The sequence below is a fragment of the Rhea americana genome, unplaced genomic scaffold (assembly GCF_003343005.1).
Source record: "Rhea americana isolate MKP2758 unplaced genomic scaffold, rheAme1 scaffold_27, whole genome shotgun sequence".
Lineage (NCBI taxonomy): Eukaryota > Metazoa > Chordata > Aves > Rheiformes > Rheidae > Rhea > Rhea americana.
This window is the reverse complement of record NW_028186390.1, coordinates 1,926,346-1,937,568: the sequence shown is the minus strand read 5'-3', so window position 1 is coordinate 1,937,568 and position 11,223 is coordinate 1,926,346. Positions and strand designations below refer to the sequence as shown.

General features: G+C 43.8%; 1 protein-coding gene across 2 annotated transcripts; it reads right to left on the bottom strand.

The window, feature by feature from the left end:
* Nucleotides 1-19: 19 nt before the first annotated feature.
* On the bottom strand, nucleotides 20-11,185 carry CYB5RL (cytochrome b5 reductase like). Of its 2 annotated transcripts, XM_085307990.1 has the most exons (8): nucleotides 10,365-11,185; nucleotides 10,043-10,222; nucleotides 8,965-9,113; nucleotides 7,686-7,773; nucleotides 4,559-4,663; nucleotides 2,186-2,389; nucleotides 1,895-2,086; nucleotides 464-539 (listed from the first exon to the last, which is right to left on the bottom strand). In XM_085307990.1, the coding sequence occupies exons 2-7, from the start codon at nucleotides 10,217-10,219 to the stop codon at nucleotides 1,934-1,936; spliced, it is 876 nt and encodes a 291-aa protein (XP_085164116.1). In that variant the 5' UTR covers nucleotides 10,220-10,222; nucleotides 10,365-11,185; the 3' UTR covers nucleotides 464-539; nucleotides 1,895-1,933. The 2 variants fall into 2 exon arrangements, with proteins under 2 accessions (XP_085164115.1, XP_085164116.1); XM_085307989.1 differs by lacking the exon at nucleotides 1,895-2,086 and having other exon boundaries at nucleotides 20-539; nucleotides 10,365-11,183.
* Nucleotides 11,186-11,223: the final 38 nt, after the last annotated feature.

Below are 11,223 nucleotides of genomic sequence, written 5' to 3'. Positions count from 1 at the left end.
TCAACGCAAGTTGCTGGTCTTCATATCAGAGCAAAGGTGTTTATTTGGGTGCTTTTTAGCACCCTCTCTTTAAATTGCACGTGAAGACTTTCGTTAGAATTACCATGTCGTTCCCTGAGGCATGGGTGATTATAGCAGCCAATCTGGAGCGACAGCTGATCTTTAAAATACTCACAAGAGTAGGAATGATCCTGGCAACAATATTTGATCCAAAGGCCTAAAAGTACATGCACAAGAAATTCCAACTATTGAGATGGCTGATCTGAAGCAGGGCCTGCAGAGAAACAAGGATATCCAAGGCTCAGCTTGAGGTTCCTGAAGTGAGGAATATCCTGCTAAAAAACAAAATAGGAATCTTCTTCAAGTCCTGCTGATTTCAGATATCTACTCATATCTTCACTGAATGCAGAGGAGCCACATATTAATACAAATGGCTTTCTTCGACAGGAATTTGTTATCATCTTCACCAGGTCTTCATTCAGACGACCAATGTATGTGTTTTCCTGATAGCTCCAAGGAAGTTTTTCCAGTGAACTTTCCTGAAAAGGTAAAAGGTTTGCTGCGTGCCACWGTAAAAAGGACAAATGATTGCTTACAACCACATCTCTAACGTCCTCTCACAGTACTTCAGAGGAGATTTTTCACCCCCATGACTCCCCCTCTGGATAGACCTGGCCCAAATAGATCAAACTCTTCTCTGCCAAGGGAGGCGGCCGCTTACTCAGAGGGGACTGAACAAAACCAGAATGTAACTATTGCTAAGAAACTGCAAAACTTTCTCCTTTGAGAATCCCCACCATGCCTCTTCTATCCGAAGCTCTAAGTCCCAAGTCTATTTCTCTCTCTTGTCTCTTCCATTCCCAAGTCTCTTTCAGTTCTATCTCGCTCAAATGAAACAACTAAAAGAAGCCAACSCTGCTCGAAACACAGTTCTGATCCTGTGACGTGAGAAATGTTAGATCCCYTGCTGCTAGATCCAGCGGGGACTCCCCTGTTGCTGTTAATGAGAAGCARAAAGTAGTGAGATGTGATGATGACAGGCAGCACAGTGAAATACTCAGACAGGTATGTAATTCTAAAAGGGAAGATCTGTGACGCAGTGTTAGTCTACAACAAGCCTGTTAAGAGAAGAAATGGTAAGGAAAGGTAGAGAAGTACACGTGGGGCAGACAGTGAGGATGGAGTGAAATGAGTTTCTAGCCCTTCACTAGGTAGAAGTTCAGGACCTCCTCATGCTCTTGAGACAGCACAGTCCTGAAAAGAGTACCTACGCTGTTTCGCCAGAGACAGTTAACGATTATGTTCCTATAGATCAGCCAAGAGGGTGCCCAGTGCACAAGTACTTTTCTCTATACCCAGTCTCCACAACTTGCCAAAGCCATATATGGAACATAACGTATGAGGCAGATCCACCACAAGAGATGCAAAAAAATGATTCATCTGAGAAACTAAAAATGCAATGGGATTCATTCCCTCAGCATGAATAATTCTTTCTATAACCTCCCTACAATGAAYACTCATTTCTGAAGGAAATAATTTTCAACTACCAAGTCTGTGCAGAACACAGGCAACTTTTGGGACCAAATGAAAAAGACTGCTCAAAGTATAAGACCACTGAGAGGTATGCCCTCATCCCATGGATTTGGCAYAGAAAACAATTTTAGAGAGGGGGACACAACTTTAAGAAGTTTGAAAATGGGTCAACTGGGAAAAATAATTGCTGGGAAGTTGGTGCTAACATACATAGAAGCAGAGAGCTGTAGCCATGAGCAATGAATGAAAGATGAGGACAGATTAAGGCACCAGCATTAAGAAAGGAGAAGTAGTTTGTTTGCTGCGAGTCTCTCAGAGTCAAGTTTTCTTTGCGTAAATGTTTAGGTGCAGCAACAGTCACCTGAAATGGTGTGGGATAATGATCAACGGTGAGCATGAATCAATGGGTCCTTCCCAAGAGGACAGCGACCAAGGCAGGCCAAGAGGGACAGGCAATGATGGTCACTTCCCTGAAGTTCTCCAGACTGGTAGCAGTGTGAGAATGTATAGATTTAAGAACTGGAGCAACTGGATCACAAAATAGCCTTGTCAACTGGGAAAGAATTAAGATTATGCTGACATAAAAGCAGAAGCGASAGGGATTCATTCAGTACACAGAACCCCTGTATAAATATATCTTCTGTTCATTTACCTGGCTTAGGATGTAAAATATTCTGATGTTCCAGTATCGAGCTAGCTCTCGGAGAAGAGGTTTCAGATAAATGTTTCCAAATGAACGGAAGCAGACAACAAGAGTTACGAAGGTTTCATCCTCTTCATTTTCTGTTATGGACTGCATAATAGGAAGCATTGGTGCAAGGCCGGTACCAGAAGCCAGCATGAGCAGTTCTCCATACTAAAAACGAAGCAAAAAAATTTCAACGAACCATCGCGTTTGTAAACAAATGCCCTCGTTCTCAGTTCCTCCCTGCTGCCACGCTGGTATAGGGTCCCTTGTGAGTGAACATATCAGATATCTGAAGGACATGAACCAGTACATTTAGATCTCAAAATGTATTTTTCTGCAAAACTCATCCATAGTTAAAGAGAGCACTGTCAGGATTTCTATAGCAAATCTAATGAAAATTAATTTTATCCAAATGCAAACATTTATCCAAATTTTATCCTCGATTTCAACTCATCTGTGTTTCAGTTCCAATTTAGCAGTATCCTTTGCTGACCCACTGTGCATTGTTTTCCCACTGGAAATGATCCTGGGTTAATCTTGGAAGCTGTAAAAAGCAATCCTGAATGTTCCCTGAGGGAACGGTTTCTTCCCCATCCTAATCCGTTCATCTTCCCGGTGCATTATGTGACTTTTCTCAAAGAACTACTAGCAATACCCTGCACTTCACGCCTGCAGGGGGGATACTCACTCTGCTCATTTACCTGCACCAGCAGAGGCACAGGGTGGGGACTTTTGGGTAGGCAGGTGCTGTGCCCAGGAGGAGAGAAGGTTCCCAGCACTTTCTCCGGCTCAGCCAATATACCAGGACAAGAACTGGAAATTAAGCCCCTTTTCTGGGTCCTCACTGCCTAAACCGTTTTTTGCCTCTTCATCATCACCAGGGATTTGGTAGCCCCAACCCTATGCAGTCAGATACAAACTGTTGTGATGCTGGAGGCCAAAGGACTACCAGAAGCAGGATGCCACCACATGCAACAGAAAAGCTATTGGCATGAATAACATCCAAATGGATTTGCTATGCATGTGGCCTAGTCCAACTCCTACTACCATCACTGAAAGCTAGAGCACATCTTTACGTACATACCCATTTGAACTTGAAATGATTTCCTTTATACTGCCCAAAGGTTCAATTAATCAGAGTTAGTGGGAACCAGCAGTCTATAAAATCTCACGCGTTCAAGCCCTAAGTGCCTTGCTAGAAAATGGGCTCTGCAGTTTCCACCCCACGTACCCTGATGAGCCTGTTGGAGGAGGCTGGTAGTGGGAAGGCAGCGGCTCCTTGTACTGTCTTTTGAGTAGGAAATTTATTGTGAATGGATCTGATCTGCCTGACTGAATCCTATTCTGTTTAGCAGCAAATGGAGGTAAAAAGAAATTTGACTATGAAACTCACATCCAGGACCTCTGTTACAATTTATAAACATTAAACAGGTCTTCTACAAGTTATTGCAAGGTGACCTGCAAACTGCATGTACAGGGATCACCCAGCCAGCCCCTGAATGCAGCTACTTCTGGGTATGGCAGTTTTGTTCTGTCCCAAATGGTATCTTAAAGCTTAAAGAACAGAAGTGAACAATAGCCAAAACCAGCAGGGAGAGTATTTCAAGAATCAGAACATAATTGCCTTGCATGGAGTTTGGCCACTGTGATTCTACAGCCCTATTTGTAATTAAAAAGAAAAGAGAARAGAAAAAAGAAGGAGAAAAAAGGGCACTGGGATCTTAAATGGCCAGTATTTTAATTCTGCTTCCCATTTGAAAGGTCAGAATTAAGTAAACAAATTAGAGTGTGCGAGAAACCTTCCCCTGAAACTGGATCTGCCTTTCTTTGCAGCAAGCCTCGTATCAGTAGGTGGGACCAACATTTGCAGAGCGGTTGGGTGGCGAGACACCTCCCTAGAGCTGCTACAGCTCAGGGAATACCCAGGAGGGAAGATAAACACCTCTTCTCAGCTCCTGCTCAGTCACAAAACAGCAACATGATCCAAGCAAGGGAAAAACCAATCTCATTCATTGCTGGTGCAAAATAAGCTCCTGTAGTTTAACATAGCAAGAACTTCTAATGCAAGTGATGCCCAAAGACCCTTACTAATATTTTCCGGTCTTTCTTGCCCACCTCCCTCTCCTCTTATTTCTTAAATATTCTGCAGTCCAACAAGGTGTACTTTCTCCAACTGACTGCTGTACTACTGTACAGTAACCTGAGAAGTTCCTAAAATAATCACGAAAACAGTAATCACATTGTGACAGCTAGCTTACTCCAAAGAAAAGACGTCCTTTCTATGGAATAAGCTAGCTGTCACAAGTGGAAACATCCCATGTCTCTTAGGGAACTAACCTTATTAGGTCGATACGGGAACCCTCCGAATGGCCCACGCCAAAAGACCATGTCTCCTTTTTTCCAGGTTTTTATGTATTGTGACATTAGCCCAGCCTCATAGCACTAATAAAAAAAACATTGCACAAAAGAAAAGAATAATTATACTCTGTTGGAAAGTTTCCCAGCTTAAAGTCAATTATAAAGTTATCTACATTTAAACAAGAAGGGGGCAAAAAGCATTTCATGCGTTTGAAAAGAAAGATCATTCTATTTGAAAAATAATTCAAAGTTATACCCCAAACAAAGACATTTAAATTAAACCATATTGGATCCATTCCAGCTTGACTATAGTGTAAACATAATCCACTCTCATGCAGTCTGAATTTTCCAAAACTGGAAAAACCACAGCAGAGCTCTTGCTTACAAAGCACGCAGAGAAGAGTGTCTTGAATGTAAAGCACAGTCCAAACCTTCAAACGTTCTCCAAATCTCTGAGTATGGGGTCTACAAATGCCCTCTGGATAGTTATATAAACATTGCATAGTTTTTGCTTTATTTCAGTCTCTCGGATGCTGTGTTGATACAATTAGTGACCCAAAGTCAGGTTTCTCATTTATAATACCCTGTTTTTAGAACAGAGCATCTGGATGTTGAAGTATTCCTCCAAAAAAAAATTTTTTTTTAAGTAGTTATTCTGGGCCTCACAGAAGAAAGACATTAGCAAAAATCTGCCTTACTTTCTGTCAGGCATAAAAAACATTATCCAGGCTTTTGCCTGCAGGAATGCTAACCTCACTCATGACTGATGAGAAAGGGTCAGTGCTTGCCAGAAACACAGGAGCAAGGAGAGGCCTGAAAATGAAGGAACCATCCCAGCAGCCGTGCTGCTATATATAATTGTTAGGACCGCTTACGGTTAGCGAGAACGAACGTGCGTCAAAGACGAGCCGCAGCCGGCGGGATGGGGCGAGAACGCAGCGCCGGCCTGACCCTCATGAGCCCACGAGCAGAACAGTCACGCCGGCAGAAGTGACGCCACCGATAAACCCAAGAAAGAGCAACCCAACTGGAGGTGGGAAGGTGGGRTGGGATAAAAGCCTTCAAAGACTCCTGACTGTATAATCCAAAAGAAGAGAGTATTTGGGGGTATTTTCCGCACACGCGTTGGACAGAAGCCCAGCTCCCTCCACTGTGCTTTAGCTGGCCACCAAATAGCACTGTGGGCAAATGCAACCGCTAAACTACAGAGAGGCAATGAGAAAGTGTGAGCGAAAGCATGTTTTTGTGCTTCAAGCAGCACTAGCTAACAAAGCCATAGCTGCTCCGCACGTCGTAACAACCTCACTTAAATAAGATGCTCCAAGTTACTGTCAGCAACATTTTGCATTCAGAGGGCTTTGAGCAGGTACTCAGTCCCGTGCAATGTGCAGGACATCACAGAGCAACAGTATTCTATACCTACCTTTTTCAAATACATATAGAAACCCAAGACAAGAACAGAAAATTAAGCCCCACTTATTGCCTATTCCCAATGGACCAGGGTAACAGGAATTAATACAATCTTTCTTTCACCAAAATTATTTCCAAAATTTGAAGTGAGAAGTGATGGAGTGGGTTTTAAATGACTTTTTTTTTCCAAACAAAAAGAAAAAAATAATTAATTACTGGGGGAAACTTCTATACCCAGTTTTACACAGAGAAAAACCCTAACATTATAAAATCACTCAAAAAGAGGGTTATACTCTGTAAATGGCAACTCCCTCACTCTTAACTGTAGTATCACAAATGCAATGCTATAATAACAGGATACAGAAGGGTTTGAACAGTGCTTGGATTGTATAGTAATAATAATAATATAGTACTTTCCAAAATTGCCTGAATAGTATGAAATAAACCACAACCTACAGAGTGAGTTATAAAAATGGCTGCTCTATACTGGGTGTTACCAACCTCTTTTGTCACTGCCAGAGAATAACTACAGCTCCCTTTGGGATGAAAGGTTCTATATAAAGGAAAGGTATCATTACAATCATTACTATTATTATTGAAATGCAGAACTTGTGAGTAATAAGCAAGTATACATGAAATTTCACAGTCATCCTGCAAATGTATCCTATCAATGCAACTCAAATGCAGCACTTCTCTCCCCTACCACACATCAGTTGCCACAAGAACGGTGAAATGACCCTCCTACAGGTGACTTAGAGGCGCTGTACACATTTCTAAAGACAGGGTTTGTATCCGATTGTGCAATGCATAATAAACCCCCCAAACGTGAAATCCTGGAAAACAGRCAGAGGACAAACGGTCAGGCTCTGCAAGCCACCTGGGACACGCAGCACTCCGAATTTCACACCTATACTGATGCACGTGTCTGCTCCCAAGGAATCAGCAAAGACATACAAATACAATAACAGAAAAACCTTCCTGAATTTAATATTCTGTATGCAAAACAAAAAGTGCCCTGTGGGCTGAATTCTGACAACTTTTCTGGCCAAGCTCACCTGTTGTGGCTGTGCTGAGCAGGGCCAGGACACTTGCCCAGCATGGGGCTCTGCCACCCCATGCACCTCTGTGTCTGTGCCCATGGGCTATGTCTTTGCTCTGTGGGCCACCCTGACTGCAGGTGGCTCCCGACCCCTGCTTGCGAACCAGAGGTAGTACCTACTGCCTATCTATGTTTTTCACCCAAATCAAAACTTTTCCTTTGCTTTGAGGAGTCTCTTTTGCTTTAAGCAGAGTAGAGAGGTAAAGGCTGTGCAAAGATTTCCCCAAATGAGTGGTTCAGCTGAGCTGACAACTGGGTGCGATTTCAATGACAGATTGAGAAGGTAAAATGAAACTAGGGAAGTGGAATGGGCACCTCTTTCCACAGTGGCAATAGCAAGGCTCCCAAGAGGCYCACTCAAGTGCTTAACGGGTCTCCTGCTGCAAAGCACTTGTTTGTGTGTCACCTTCCTCTGCTTTCCGTTTTGGGGGAGGGGGGAGAGAAAAAAAACACAATTTTTATCAGCAAAGCACAACTGCTTCAGAAACATCTGATTTGATAGTCTTACTTCATGTGCTGAGAGCAGGCTCAGTTCCTGAAAGAAAACACAGTTCCCAGCACCTTATACTCTAATCTATGTTGTACGGGCTTACTTACTTTTATTAAAAYGTCGAAGTAACCTTCCGCATTCCCTGGGCTAATTGGCGTATAGGCTCTCTGGACTTCCAAACCATCCACCACTCCTCTGAGGAGAAAAACACAGGCAGCCTCTGTAACATTATTACCAACACTTCCGCTCCTCTCCGGGGAGCTCAGCCATGTCTAGCGGCTGTGGGAGGCAGCAGACAGTCTCCCCAGCGGCACCGGCTGTGCACAGATGCAAAACATTTCCCTGAGGGCAGTAAAAATCAAGGGGGGAACATAACTGGTAAAGGCACCTTCTGTTCTCCTGGTGGTGGCCCTGGCTATAGCACACTCTCTGCTCTTGGACACATCAGCAGAAGGAAATCCGAGCTGCTTTGTACGGAGCAGCTGAATGAGCGAAGGAAAGAGAAGATGCTTTACTGGTTTGCTATCCCTTTTGGGCTGGGGACTGCCTTCCTTTCTCTGTCTGAACAGCATCTGGTAATTAAATAATGAAAGTTAGGGCACAGCCTTGAAGTTGTGTCAATACACACTGTACTTTACTGTAAGTCTTCTCTTTCCACAGGATATATCCATCCTGCTCTTTGCTGCTGGCAATGGTAATTGATTGAAGTGACCCAACCTTTTCCACTGCTGTGTTACGAGAAACGGCTGGGCAGAGAAGCGAGTACTTTCAACAGCCAGCCAGCTGCATGCATCAGCTGTTAACGTACAAATAACGTCAACAGATACAGATCAACGGCATCATAACGTGGCTTTTTCTATCTGACAGCGACTACCACAGATGGTCGAGAGAGACAAACTTCTCCCAAGCGGCTCCTTTCTGGCAAGCAATAAACTACACAAGAGAGTTGTTTTGCTAAGAAATCAGTCATGAAACGCCTGGACATCAGATGCGACACCACGAGTGCAGAGTTACCCTGAAATATGAGGCCCAAATACCGAGCTCTGGGCTTAGCACTGTTCATTGCCTTCATCCCAACACGATGGAGTCAATCACCTCTTTTAAACATCTGTTCTTTGACTCTTTCCTTCTGCAAATGGATTTTCTTAATCGTACCTCGTTCTTTCTGACCCACCAACACAAGGATAATACTAAAGAAAAATACAGGTTTGGAATGGCTTTTACCATAAAATTAGTAAAGCTAATGAGCTCACAAGTTCTTTCATCTGCATCATTGTGGAGGTATAGAAATTATGATTTCCTTGGCATGAAGCCTTTGTCTATTGGCAAAAACCTACATATTAGGTTACATAATGCAGCCTGTTTAACTAGCCTGGAGAACAATACCTTAACACGATATGTTGTCCTAAACTCAATCGCAGACTGCTATTTCCTGGTAATTCAAATTTGTACTGGTAGGTGTCCTCTGTTAGCTGCTCCACTGAGCTTATGCTGAATGCAGTAAATGTATCTGGATTTAGTTCTGAATTATGGCTCTGCAAGAACAACAATAAATAATTACTTGGTTAGACAATGTCTTTTATTATTTCATTTTTCTTTTGAAGCAAATGCGTGTGTTAATTTAGTGCTGGAGATACTCAGAACTCCAGAAGAACATGTATTAAATGCTAGGGCCCAGCACAAATTTCAGCTCTCCACAGATTCATTATAGGGTTCTTCAATATGTACTTTGGGAACTCAGACTTTTTTTTTCCTCCTTTGTTAAATTACATTTTTACACCTTGCTGCATGGTCATCCTATTATGCCTCATTGCAATTATTTTTTTTTCGTGCCTCAAACACAAATAAAAGAACTAAAAGAACTGAGCACTGCTTTGGGGGTAACTTTGAAACCTACTGATGACCATTTTGGATAGGAAATAACGTTAGCTGTTCCACCACTAATCATTTTTTCTTTATCCAGCACAGTTAATCTTACATAAAAGGGCGCTGTCAAAATTACACTGCAGAGACAACTACTTGAATGCATGTAATATTAACTTTTTTCATCCTCAGAACATGAATCTAAAAAACAGGAAAAATAAGTTCAAGAAAATGGAATCTCTCTAAGGGAATCAGCTGCAGAGAAAATTATCATCCTCTTTCTCTCTGACCTACTCCCACTTTTCCCTGAGGTTTGCTCTGTCTGACTGGGGTACCTGTCCATGGCACGTAGTCTGGCAGGATCAGCTACAGTCCCAGTGTTTGGGACACCAGGAAGACATCAGTGTTTGAAAAATCCCTTTATGGCAGGTAGGGAGCGGCATGGGAGAGGGTTTCTCTAAGTGCACTTCGTGGAATTACACTTCAACTCTTAAGACACCACTTTAATCCATYGCCCCATCCCTCGCTGATCCTCATAACCGCAAACGCTGATGAGCCCGATCAGAGCACCAGCGTCACGGTCTGACGAAGATAAACCGACCTGCTCCTCCTTTTCCACCAGGAGGTTTCTGTCCTGCGCTGCTTTGGCCYGTTCCCACTGTGCAAGCGCTTTCTCGTACACATCGTAGATGCAGGGCTTGCAGCCACTGCCACAACACTGGGACGGGGACGGTTCCTGGGGCTTGAGAGCCAGCCAGTCGTCCTCACTTCCACTCATGCCCTGCAAAACACAAGCCTGGCATCAAAACCAGCTGCCGAGGTGGTATTCTCCGGGCGGAGAGCGGCTCGGCCACCTAGAACAGAAGCATCTTAAAAACCTGCTGCCCAGTTCATCAGCGCAGCTGCCAACCCTTCAAGCTAACCTCCAAGCTGTGTCCTGCCGGAGCGCTGCTTCAGAGGCCAAGGGAGCTGGAGGTGGATTTCAGAGCCAAGAAACTAGGGAAAAAAAAATTAGTAAATTTGCAGGCAATTAATGTTTATCAGTACATTTAAGTCTGGCTTAAAACTCAAAACAAATAGGAAAGGACAAGAAGCACAYGGTGAGTGATTTTTATTTCCTAATGCTACCTTTGGTTCAGACAGAGCTATACCTTGTGAATGCTCTTCAATGAAAAGCAAAATACTAGCCTCTCAGGTACTATGTTATTTTCACGCAATAGTTAGCTTAGTATTACTCCAACACGTTTATATCTGTATCATTTAAACAAAAGGAAGTCTAGAGGAAATTACAAAACTGCAGGTGACGAGGCTGAAGAAAAGAACACTTAGCACTTGGAGCAGCTTCATTTTCAAAGCTCCGTGCAAGCACTAATTAATCTTCACCTCTGCGACAGAAATTATTCAAATTTTGCAGGGGAGAGAAAGGAAGCCGGAAAGATTAGCGTTAACGCTTTCCAAGAGCGGATCCTGGTTTCAGGCGCGCAGCGTGGGCTCGGGAGGCGCTGCGCGACTCCTTCGCGGCCCCGGAGGCTCGCGCGAGCGCGTTCGAGACCACGGCCCCTTCGGCTGCCTTCTGCTCAGGCAACCGCTTTAAGCGACGTCTTTTGRGACTTGACCGAGGCCAAAGATCGAGCCCGTCCTTAGCCAAGAGGGGGGAAATCAGGCCGCTTGGCCACGTTTTTTCTGCTTTCACCCAGTTAAGCCTCCGACTTCTGGAGAGGCTACGTGCCCCACAGCCCGGGGGCGAGGGGGGCAGACGGGGCACCTGGGGAGCAGAGGCCT